Here is a 12,519-nt window from a genome sequence, read left to right as displayed (position 1 = left end):
CACAGGAATATTTATTATAGATGTACAATATTTGGTACACCTGTATGTATGACTCAATTGTGCATACAAACACTTCAGTATTATTTGCAATTTGAAACTCAAATGCACATTTAATATAATTTTCACTGGGTGTATTGATAACCCTGTCATTACACAAGGTGGACTAATAGTACGTTCAATTATGTGCTTGAAAATATATGATTATAGATTCACACAAAGTTGGGTTTATAGCTATGGATGGGGTTTCAAATTCCTTTCCTACATTTACAAGTCTGGGTGTGGGTTTCTTGAAAAAGTACATTAGAGAAATATGTCAAATGTTGCCCCACTCTGTACAATGCATTGTTTAAAAGCATTACAATGCAAGAATGTTATACAAAAAAAAAAAAACAGTAGACAACATTGCCTTTACTTGAACAGTGTTTATTGACAATTTTAGACTTTTCATAGACTTTAGAAATCACTATTCACATGAAATGGATAATCATACACAGTAAAATAAGCGCCACTATTATTTGAGAAAATGAGGACAAGTTTAAAGTTAGGCCCGCTGATGGAACAAATCAATATTAATGTAACCATTAATAGCAGTATGACATCATCATCATCATCATAAAGCATTTCTGAGGACTGAGCGACGTTTTTAGTCTCCATCGGACATCATTTCCCAGAGTTGTAAAGCAAACACATCAGTCGATGAATAAGGCAACAATCACAATTGAAAAAAAGGTATCTTTTCTGTTATCTTGACTGCTGTGGAAGCATTTCAAAGAAATGTTTCACACCAGAAATTCTCAATCAAAATGAAACTGACGTTTTGTTTTGATGCATTCACTAACAGTGGATTATTTACTGCACTACGTTTAAAATGCACACCACCATACTGAAAAAGTGTTAAGCACTGGATAGTTAAAATGTAATATGTGACAGTACAATCACGGCGACGACAAACATTTTTAGTTTGTGACAAGTTGAAAGGTGAACGCTTATTTACGCTACCACCTAACAATGCACTTTGTTACATCAACAATTCTATGGTCGTTCACTCCCGACACTCCAACCTGAACACCAAACGACGACTTGTCAGAGGCAAATGAAATCTCGTCGTGTCATTTTTTTATTTTTTTTTTGTATTATTCAAAGAATCTCAACAAATGTCAGCTTATAAGAAGTTACATTCACGGATGACCCCGGAGTAAGTTCTAGCGTGTTAACATTAAATACATCTGCAATAAAAATGACGTCATCAAGAGGAAATAATATAACAGTTTAATAGATTGTCGGAATTAATCAAACATAGTCATGCGAAAAAAAAAATAACCCCAAAACTTTAGGATGAGCATATTCATCAATTAAATAATTGTATGTAATTGACTGGTGATTTATTTAATTGTTTTGAAGTGCTGTCTAAGGCGAGTTACGCGTACACCAGGTTTTTACCATTTACAGATGTCAAGAATTTTTTTTTTTAAACACACATACCGATTTTCGATAATCTTAATCAATTGTCAAAATGTGGCAGGCCTCACACCTGTGGAGAAAAAAAAAAATCAGCGAGTGTTTGCAACGAGAACCAAAACTGATTCACGTATGCCCATCCCTAGTAAACAATTAGAAAAATATGAAATTGAGGAATAAAAGTAATAATGGACATATTTAACAGAATGTCCTCAATCTTGTACAAAACAAAAACTACACTGGACATCCTTCTTTAAATTCTTCTAAACATTTGCACATTCAGCTACTTAAGAAACATTGCTATGAGGGGGCAGAGGGTGACTACAGTCATCTTAAATATGAAATAAAATAAAGAGTAGATAATTCTTATTAATAACGAGGGTACATAAATATTCATTAAAGTCTTCACAAAGCATTTAAAATGTGTTCACGACCTTCTATATCAGATTTTTTTTTTTTAAATACAGGACAATGTCATTCGAAGCCCCTTAAATATGACGACTCTTTAGGCACTTGTAACATTCAAAACTGAACGGTTACAAATTAGTTCAGTCCTTGCAGGATCACTTTCTATTTGAATATACACTGGATAAACTCTACGACGGTTATGTAAAATACCTGTCATTCTGACCCAATTTTTTTTGGAGGGGAAGGGGAAAAAAAAAAAAAAAAAGGTTAACTCTGTGGCCTTAACTAGCACACTTGTTTGGGTCAAGAGCGGCAAACAGACTTTCAATGCAATGCAAAGGCACACCAGGTGGAGGAGCACTGCTCACTGTGAATAAAAGCCTGTACACCCAGAGCCTTCTTTATATTGATATAAATTAAAATAAGTGCTTTTCACTAGTTGCTAATAAAACAATTGAATCTGGCACAAGGTCAAACAATCATGACTGAAACAATGCATTCAAGAAAGTGAACAATCGCTAACATGGCTGTGACCCCTTTTACAGCGGGTGCTGCCATGACGCACATTTGACGTGACTATTTACATTGTTAGAATTTTCTATCTGTTAGTATCTTCCAGTACAACGCGGTTTAGATGCTTCTATGTTACTTCTTCCGTAAATACAATGCATGTACGGTATGTCCAGGAGTAGGGTCTTGTGTGAGACCTTAATGGGATACCAAACTGTGTGTGGCCATGAACTCCACTGGTGTTCCTGGATCAGCATGCGGCTTGCTGTAGGTGACGTGCGCTGTGAACACTGTATGTACAGACGGGCTGCTCGGGATCTGTGTGGCACCAAGTCCTGTTTCTGGCGGTTACTTGAGAATGATCTGTTTCAGATAAGAGGGTGGAAACAAGACAAATGAGTCAAAGTGTTCTTGCTGAGGACATACAAGGGCATTTGGAGCTTGTTACCATTTTAAGGGGACATAAAGGGAACCATGACAGTAACTAATGTTTTAATATTTAAATAGATGCTCCAAGTTCTACACCAAAAGTTTAAGATGAGTTTGGAGTATCTGCCAGTACTGATTCCGACCAGATACCTTGGCTTTGAAGATGAACTGGATTATGTAAATTTAACAAGTGTTTTACGTGATTCCTGTATTTTGAGACATCAGAAGCAATGATGAGTCAATGCTGCTGCATAGTTGCTGGGTGAGTGCTCAACTCCGCCCGTTTACAAACACCAAATGCAACCAGTAGGGAACCAGTTTGTCTCTCAAAAATTACCGGCTTGTTCTGTTATTTGAAGATATGTTGTTTAAACGTGTCACAATTTCTAATCTGTTGCGCTTCCAAGTTTTTTGTTTTTGATCTTCCCTAACTGTCATTAGTGTGAACTGTTTCCGCATTTCGTTAAGTGCATCTTTTTTTCTTAAGACCCAGACGAGCACAAAAGCTTGTGGCCATTTCTTTCTCCCTCAGGCGTACACACGCACTCTGGGGAGTGGCGCTTTTTTGGAGGCGCCGCCCACAACAGAGAGCATTTTGCATGGCTGCAGATGAACAGATAGCTGCCTAAAGACAGCTGTGCTGCAGTCACTAAAATTAAAACTGAAATGTCAGTGGCAGCGAATGAGTTAAATCTTTTTCAGCCAATCCCGATTGGCTCGTGACAATTTTTTCCCCATAATTTCCCCAGATTTGTTGCTTGGTGTCTTAACTGTATGAAGGGGGTTCAGATTAAGAGGTTCCCCTGCATGTCATCCAAACCTGAGAGAACATTTGTTAAATTCAACAATCTAGATCATGTGAAAACGGAGAGAAAAGCAAAAAGGAGTGTGAAAATTGACACGGCAAGTGTTTGCAGATGTCACTACAAGTGTTGCCTGTCTTAGCAGAAGTAGCTGATCGACGGGCAACATGAAGCTCAATGACAGCCGATGCAAGCGGGGACACAAAGCGACTCCTCCAATTTTAAAAGAGCCCAAGGTTGTCTTGACAAAAAGCTTCGGAAAAAAAAAAAAAAAAAATCAACTGAGCAAACCTGATTGGCTGGTGCTGTTGCTGCGTAGGGGACACTTGTGGCGGGAGAAGTTGCTGCAGAGACACTAGCAGGCGTAGCACTGTACATCATGGGGACTGGCTCAGGAAGGGGGGAACCATGGAAGCAATGAAAAGGCAGGTGGAGCATTATGGTAACCATAGCGACGTGTGTGTCTCTAATTTTTGCCAGGCAAATACAAAATGACGTTAGCAGCAAGGCGTCACTGGGTTAGAGCTGCAGCTGGCGTGAGATTACACAGCAGAGCGAGGCAGCGGGAGGAATATAAAGAAGAGGGCTGATCACAGGGACAATTAAGACATTTACCCAGAGAAGCAACACCACTAAATATTACCAAAGCTTTTTTTTTTTTTTTTTAATGGTGAAATATTTACTGAATAAATACTATTGTGAAATGTCCTGCTTACACTCGTCAGCCGTTTTAGGCACACCAGATTTAAAAAAATAAAAATTCTAATTACAAAGATTTCAATGCATCATTAATATGCTATAGAAAGTCAGAGATTTCAGGAATTCAATTCAAAAGGTGAAAGTTAATATTGCTAAAATGTACTCATTTTTTATTATTTTATGAGATACATCTGCATTTTGAAATTCAACAACATGAAACAGTTGTTAAATCAACAATCAATATAAAATGTTCACGAGTGTATATTTCAAAAGAAAGCAGACATTTCAAAATGTTGCGAGTTTCGAAATTTTGATCCTACCACATTGAATATTGCTTTTTCATTTGTAAATTGCACTTGCTGAGGTAATATCTAAGGAAATATTAATGCCATATAAGACGTAGACTGCAAAGACAAGACTGAAATAAAACGTCATGTGTATCTTGATTGCAACATGATTTTTTTGAGCCAATGTCACTCGGCTCAAAATGGACAAGGTACTTACCGACGTTGTTCGCAGGAGTCATACAGAAAACAGACCCTGTGCGGGTATAATGGAAAGAGATGAAATGTTGATAGAATGACTGCTTGTTTCCCGAGTCAACTGGACTAGCTCAAGAGTTGCTTATGAAAAGAAAACATTAGAAATGACAGTACGCTTATCAAATAAGCGGTTGTCATGTCAACAGCCACGTTGCTAGGTAGCAACCTTGTCTCCATTGGTCCTGCTCGCTGAATGTCAGTGCGTGTCAGATGACTACAATGTCACATTGGTTTAAAGAGCAGTCGTGGCTGATTATGTTCATTAGCGGTGAACAAAGCCGCTTTGTTACACCTCTGAAATAGTGCTCCAATTCAATGTGAGGTTACATAAATGACTTTGAAGGCTTTTTTCTTTGCAGGTTTACTGGAGTCCTCCACCAATGCACCTCACCTATCCAATTAACAGCTCCTCAATCATTAACCTATCTTGGACTCCACCACGCCAGCGGATTTTGCCTTTTGCCAAGGTTGTGTTGTGTTTGGCCATTTAGAAAACTTGATATTGTGCAATACTTACAGTGCCCTGTTTTGCTCTCTGTTTCCACCCTGCCTGGCTGATTTGTGCTCTTCTGCTCTTCTGCTTCGGCTCGTGTTTCCTGCCTGCCTGGACCCTGCACCTGGATTCCTGCGACCCTTTCTGAACAGGAGCCTTTCCCTCCAGCCACAACAATGTCCACATGTGACAATAAATATCTCTGCTGCTGTTGTTGCTGCTCTCATACCTGCATGTGGGTCCTTTTCACAATCTTAACCCTAACAATTTGTCTTTGTAAAGGCACTCTCTTTGAATTGGAACTTATTAGAAGTGCTATGCCTAATGGCTATGACTGTAAACAGAAAACACAGCGTATTTTCTTTCGCTATTCTGTCAGTGTTAACGGCCCACTTGCACATTTCAATAGAGAAAATTCCTTGGCGAGTGAGTCAGTGCGTACCTGCGGGGTAGAATGCGGCCGTGGGCTGCTGCAACTGCGTGCTGGCCAGAGCCTGCTGGTAGTGCAACAAACTGGGGCTGAGCAATGAGCTGGCCCAGTTGCTCTTCTCCAGAGCTGCCCTCTTTGGTAGCGGTTGCAGGAGGCTGTGGGGGAAGCCCTGAAAAGCAAAAAAACCATAACTCATTTAAGCACGTATTCTTAAATATTTTGTGGTCATTTAAAAAAAAAAAAAAACTACACAAATAAATGTAACTGTTAATTACAAGGCATGCACTCATGGTTTCAGGATAGAAATCCGAATGGAAATAATGTATCACATTAACTCTACTGAGATTGACACAAATGAGATTACAGAAAGCTCACAGTGACGAAACGACATGATATCACAGTATCATTTACTGGCTACATGCAAAGCAAAAGGTGAAAATACCAGGTCTACAGTTGCCTCGAGGGGTCGCTTCATTGCTTTGGCAGTCGACTGAGTCTTTTAAGAGCGGACAGCGAGCACATGATGGCAGTGGGCCAATGGGGGGGTCAAGCGTATTAACATACAGCAAGCACAGGTGCATCATGGGGGACAGCGTTGTGCATAGATGAGAAGGGGGGAAAACAAAAATAAGCTGAATGTAGTATACCACATAAAACACAGTTTGCATGCACAGTAACCACTCAATGTCTAAAGATAAACACTTGTGTGTCATTTAGTGTTCAGTAGATTTAGGATTCTACACATCCATCATTCGAGATACCGTTGCAGTCTTTGTTAAAGGCTAATGATAGCTGTTAAAGATTATGGCTACATGGACTAAACACAACCAGCATTTGTTTATGGGAGCGATGCATTAGGGATGGGCATAAGACCAGATTAGTCCATTCATTGATTGTTAAATATGTGGAATCAAGTGTCTATTAATTTTGTCTTAAAGTGATTGAGGCAAAATGGGTGTGCATGACTTGGCTGAAACCAGCAGTTCATTTGGTCTCAACTAGCCTGTGGCCTGAAGAAAAACAGGGTTACTGACACTGGCACAGAAACAGGCGTTCAGAACATTCAGTGAGCGGGGGAGAAAGATTTTTCCATCTCTCGATTGCAGCCCATCAGAATGAGAAAAAAAAAAAAAAAGAAAGAGTAGTGAGTTTACCCAGGCTAGTGAAGTTAGCAGGGCCTGCCAGTAGAGTTAGCATGTCAGTCAGTATCTGCATCGTTTGATTCACTAGATTCATGTTTCTTCTATTTCTGAACAATAACCACTATTATTTCTGTACAGTATTTAAGCAGTTAGGCCTCACACATTCTTGATGTTTAAAAAAAAAAACATTTAGGTGAATCGTTACTTTCCTCTATGGTGAATTTAGTTACATGCCCCTCCTTACAATGCAAACACCATGACATTTGAAAAGACAAAAACAAACTGTAATAAAATATTACGACATAACAGACGCTAGGTTTGTAGCTGTGTTATCAGAATAACGAATAGAGATAAGTTTGAGTGCAACAGCAGCTACCTCCTATTTGTTTGGTACACAGTAAGATAGAAAGCTAAAATTACCGCGACTGTAAATATTAAGAGCCATGCAGTAAAGTATAACATAAGTGAAAGGGAGAAACAAATACAATGGTTTAACATTTTTAACAACACAGATGGTCTATGGAGAACATATAGAGCACACATAAAGAGCACATTTTGGTTAAACTCCCGGGACTTGCATTCTGAATTGAATTCAGTACACAGCTACATACAATTAAGACTTAACATATAGAGTTTGAACTAGACTATGTCACTGTTAGCTGTCATTTAAGCATGAATTAAAATGAGCTCATTCTTTTAAGATAGACAAAGACATTGATTATCTTACCACGGCTGCAGCTGTGGCCTGGGCCGCCATGGCTGTCTGATGTTGACCGGACTTAATTTTGGCCTGCAAGTGCGCAGGCGGGTGAAAATACTTGCACTTGTCGCGGCTGCAGCGGCTCTTGATGTAGTCCATGCAAACGGTGACCGTATTGTCGACGCTATCGATCATGGGGTTGTCGCTGGGGTGGGCAAAGCGGCAGTCCGTTTCTCCCCGAGTGCAGGTCCCTCGCTGAAACTCGCGACACACCTACAATCAGAGTCATAAACTTATTAGTTTGTAAGACCTGTCTTTGTGACCACATTTGGAGACCTGCTAACTGTATTTCTAATGGGTTTGTTAGGTTAGATTGGACCGGCTCAACTATACCTCCAGTTTGTCGGTGCGCTGGAGCTTCTGGGAGGGCGAAGAAGAGGAGGAAGAAGGCGAGCTCTGAACAGGGGGGCTCCCTGAAACGAGAACCTGACTGTTGGGGAGGATGTCTGTGGGAAGAAGGCCCATCCCGTGGCTTAGGGGCGCCAAGTAGGAACCGTAGCCGAGACCAGAGTTAGTGCCAAGACCCTGTGTCGCAGGAAATGGAAGGCTGTGAGATAATAAGGACGGAGAGAGGTGGGATTGCATTCGCTCAATGTGGTGGACTCACCACAGACGGCAGACTGGCTGTAGGGATCATGATCTGCATCTGCTGGGCGAGCACAGCAGCTGCTGTTTTCTGCTGAATGAGATTGTTGCGCCCGTTTATTTCCAGCTGAGTCTTTAAGTGGGAAGGTGGATGGAGGTACTTGCAGTTCTCTCTAGAGCATCGGCCCTGCATTGGTTGAAGAGCGGCAAAACAAAGTACATTAAGCTCCTTTTATTCAATTTTCCCATCTGAACACAAGCTTCCAGGCAAGGATCCATCTTCGGAATGGACCATCAGGGATCGTCGCCACACTCCTCCACAGCGGCAGCGGAGTCACCAGCGTTTTCATCGCAATGACGTGGCGGCTAGTTCTCGCGGGCTAACTGCGTAAGCTAGCGCTTCACACCATGTGAGGAAAGTGCATTTGTAGAACTGATGCCTCGTCTTATAAATGTTCCCTTAGCAACTAGTTGGAATACCGCCACAGTTAAATGCCTTACCCTGAAAAGACGACGGGTATGCTCTGCATTGGATTAAATAACTGCATCACCTCTGATAAAAAAAAATAAAGAACTAGTGTTCCTTGTGTTGAAGTTGCAGCCTCGCTAACAAATATACTTACTTTGATTAGCAGCACTGTACTCTGCAGTTATCTAAATAAAGGCCTGGGCGTGATGTGCTATTGGCTAAGATCTTAAAAGACACGAGTGCAGGATGATGTCTTGAAATGTAAGTCATGGGACGCTTGTTACACGATCACATGCCACCGGAACCGCAACTTTCTAGCACCAGCAGAAGCGGCAAAAAACGAACAATGTCATCTTTCTTACTTTTAGTGAGTCGAAGCAGGCGATGACCCTCCCGTTTTCCACTTGGCAGCTCTTTGGCGGGTGAGCAAATTTGCACTCCTCGTCACTACGTGAACAGTTTCCTCGCTGAAACTGTCGACACACTTCCAGGGTCAGCCATTTTGTATCTCTCCCCGACGCCATGTCCAAAGGTTTTTGATCATAAACTGTTTTTATTATAAGACAATCACGGTGCAGAAAGCTGAAGGCCGATCACAATCCTCTCCTAAAACATGAGTCCTCCATGAGCTGGAGCTAGAAAGATCCGAAGGAGGGTCGCTGAGCTCGGAGATCACCCATCCATCGTACACCACCGCTCACTGGCTTTGCTTTGGAAACTAAGCGGGACCAGGTGCTTCTTTATACCCCTTATCCTTCTTTGATGATTTTTCTGGCCCCAAAGAAAAAAAAACGGACTTTCCTCCTACTTCAAGCTGTGGATATCTTCTTAAAGGCACCTATATTGGTGAGCTGAAAGAGATAAAAACACAAATATTACTTGCATGTTGGTCCCAGTTAGGCAAAGCCACACTGAAAAAATATACCTGTGAAGTAAAAAGGCAACCTTACATGGCCAATAGAGAAAGTGCCTGAATACTTTTGAAACCTTGCAATACTGAGGTAACCTGCAAATGGCTCAAATACTATACGCATATTCAAAATGCGATGTTTCTTTGGTGATCCCGATTGCAGTGGTTTCGTGTCGTGACTGAATGAATGAACTAAGCAAGTATTGTGTCATAAGACAAGTTTCTTTGTAATAAAGTCAAGAATATGATTTCACGCTTGTTGCAGCAGCAGCAACTGTCGTCACAGAAACACTTTTTGAAAAAAGTCCACGGAGAGAACATGACCCAGATAAAGAAGTGGGTCATGATCCATGATCAAAAATTGCTCAATGTGTTACCAAAGAGAAAGACACTCACAAAATTGAATCAGTCACTTTACAACTTTTCTCACACACACACAAAAAAAAAATCCTGTTTCCTTTAGAGCAACACTCACCACCTGTTGGGCAGATGGATGATTCACAGAAAAACTTAGCAGTAGCAGACATTTGTGATGTAAAGCGCGCTGTGATCATGACGCCTCTGATCCACTGAAACAACAAGGCAAATGGAGAAATAGTTAGCTTTATATTATTGCCAATATTTTAAGTTGTATTCTTATTTTATGACCCAGCGTCATTCCAGAACTGAAGTATTTGAGCCATTGGCCGGAAAGCAAGTGATCTGCGTTTGCTCTCACAACGGCGCAACCACCCATTTCACTTGTCTTTGAATACAGACTTTTCTGACTTTAAAGGTTAGAGGTTTCTGACTTTAATGTCAATTCTGACTTTAAAGTAGGAATTCTCACTCTCAACTTTTTTTCCCCTTCTTCACTGGCCCTAATCCTCTGCTGTAAAGGACCAATTTAACACTCCGGAATGTTTAACTCTTTATTTCCGTGCTGTGATTGCCCAGTTTTGACTATGTGCAATTTAGCTGTCTGTAAATGTGTGTTGTTCATGAGTTTCGCTACGTGTCTCTAGAAATGTGCTTGGAAATAGTAAAAAAATAACTTCTGATACAGATACTGCATCTAAATTGGCCATGTGTACAGTGTAAATCCAGCCTTAGAGAAAATGAAGTCATGTGGAAGATGCGTCACATTTATTATGACACCCAACACCTTGCTTAGCTAAGGTCGACCTCCATTCATAAGGAATATAAAGTAGATAATACTTTACACACACATTCAGGATTAGTCAACACCGAACAGGATACACGCCGCTGTACAACTGTACACCTTAGCTGTGTGACACAGTTGAGGTTTGGGGGGGTTGAATTAGCTAGCATATGCAGGCTGAGAAATTAGGGTCGACAAACGTGCAGGTTTTCGTTCGCATTGGTTTGACCGGGAGCTAACAGTCGCAAGCCATCGTGAAATCCCAGCGCACACAAGAGAACATTCCTTTAGGGGCACAAGTCAGGAAACGAGCCAGGCCAACCAACTTTACCTACCCGACTGCCCTCGCTTATATGCAGCACACCCGTCCACAACTTCAGAGGCACTGAGGCACAGATTTAAAATGATTATCAACATATGTAAAAGAAAAAACAACTCGGTGGGCAAAACATTTCCTCCACGACAACAGGAAAACTGGAGCGACTGAGTCCAACATTCCCAGCCTCCCCCTCTTCCTGCCGGGAAGACACTCCCAGTCTGGAATGGACCAATTGGAAACAAGAAAGGGATACAGTGGGAAAGCTGTCTGCAAAACACTGCTGCTATTGGAATAAAAACTTTCCTTTTCAACTGGTGAGGGGAATGTCACTGCCACTGGAAATCATCAAAATTCAATGCATTAATGTTATTTTTACCCATGGCTAAAAAAGTACATTTAATACATGTAATTGTTAGCAGAACACAGCAAGAGTTTACTTCCTTACAGAATAAACGAAGAGTTTGTTTCCACTAAGTATGACCACAAGTATGACTACATGAGGCGTTTCCTTTGATGAAATGCTGAACAGAAAGTATTTGCTAAGCCTGGCCGGTTAATGTACAGCTCTCAACCTGGACACTGTGTAAGCAATGTGGCAAACAACCCCCTGCTTTGCAACGGACCGCGTCAAGTTCAAAATACACGTTCACGGTGCACTGATTGAATTCTTTCCATTTCACGATTAACTGTTGACATTCGACGACATGTCACTCGGACGACGCATCGTCACTATTATAACGTCAAAGGGACACTTTCGTGGAGTCACTGGCCTATTTTATATACTTCAACACTATAACGTTGAGTGTGGCTGTTATTTTTCCAGATGACAATATAATTGTCATTCTGACGTATTTAGCATTAGCACCGTTGGGGCTGGGCCCCCCGCATATGTAATGACGACGTATTAGCAGTTAGCATGATGCTAACTCGGGTTGCCCAGGGGCGAGAACTTGCTTACCTCATCGCCGCGGATGAACCGCTGCCCGCGAGGTTGGTCAGAGCAGGATAAGGGGAGGGGGGCATGCGGCAACGCACCACAGCTCGGACGCGGCGAGTCAAACCCCAACCGTGTGGCCAAAACGAGCCCTCGACAACCGCTTGATGTCGAACGAAACGGTAGCTGAAGTATCTCACCAACTACCGGGAGCTCATTTACCAACAGCCATTACTTTGTGACATTACACAGCTTTGAGCAACAAGCTTTTGACAGCTTACTGTACAGTCGTCGATGTGATGTCACGAAGGGGTGTATGGAAGACTCGCGTAACTTATAAAAACGTGACATTTTCACTTTAGATCGTTTAACATAAACCAAAGCGGACAAACATAGACTGGAATTGACAATATATACCGTATTGAGCGTATTTCATGAAATAGTTGGATACGTTCTACAGTGCTTACGTATTGACACCCCTCTGAAA

General features: G+C 41.4%; 1 protein-coding gene across 11 annotated transcripts; it reads right to left on the bottom strand.

The window, feature by feature from the left end:
* Positions 1–402: 402 nt before the first annotated feature.
* Positions 403–12,318, bottom strand: LOC148394316 (muscleblind-like protein 2a). Of its 11 annotated transcripts, none has more exons than XM_088383064.1 (12): positions 12,057–12,317; positions 11,115–11,164; positions 10,114–10,207; positions 9,091–9,579; positions 8,282–8,446; positions 8,008–8,199; positions 7,642–7,887; positions 6,215–6,268; positions 5,785–5,941; positions 5,367–5,504; positions 4,812–4,847; positions 403–2,739 (listed from the first exon to the last, which is right to left on the bottom strand). In XM_088383064.1, exons 4-12 carry the CDS (start codon positions 9,250–9,252, stop codon positions 2,627–2,629), a joined length of 1,263 nt encoding a protein of 420 aa, XP_088239190.1. In that variant the 5' UTR covers positions 9,253–9,579; positions 10,114–10,207; positions 11,115–11,164; positions 12,057–12,317; the 3' UTR covers positions 403–2,626. The 11 variants fall into 11 exon arrangements, with proteins under 11 accessions (XP_088239190.1, XP_088239194.1, XP_088239189.1 ...); XM_088383068.1 differs by lacking the exon at positions 11,115–11,164 and adding an exon at positions 3,900–3,994 and having other exon boundaries at positions 12,057–12,316; XM_088383063.1 differs by lacking the exon at positions 11,115–11,164.
* Between the last annotated feature and the right edge of the window lie 201 nt (positions 12,319–12,519).

Source organism: Syngnathus floridae, chromosome 8 (genome assembly GCF_059516105.1).
Source record: "Syngnathus floridae isolate MCC-2025c chromosome 8, RoL_Sflo_1.0, whole genome shotgun sequence".
Lineage (NCBI taxonomy): Eukaryota > Metazoa > Chordata > Actinopteri > Syngnathiformes > Syngnathidae > Syngnathus > Syngnathus floridae.
This window is presented reverse-complemented; position numbering and strand designations above follow the sequence as displayed.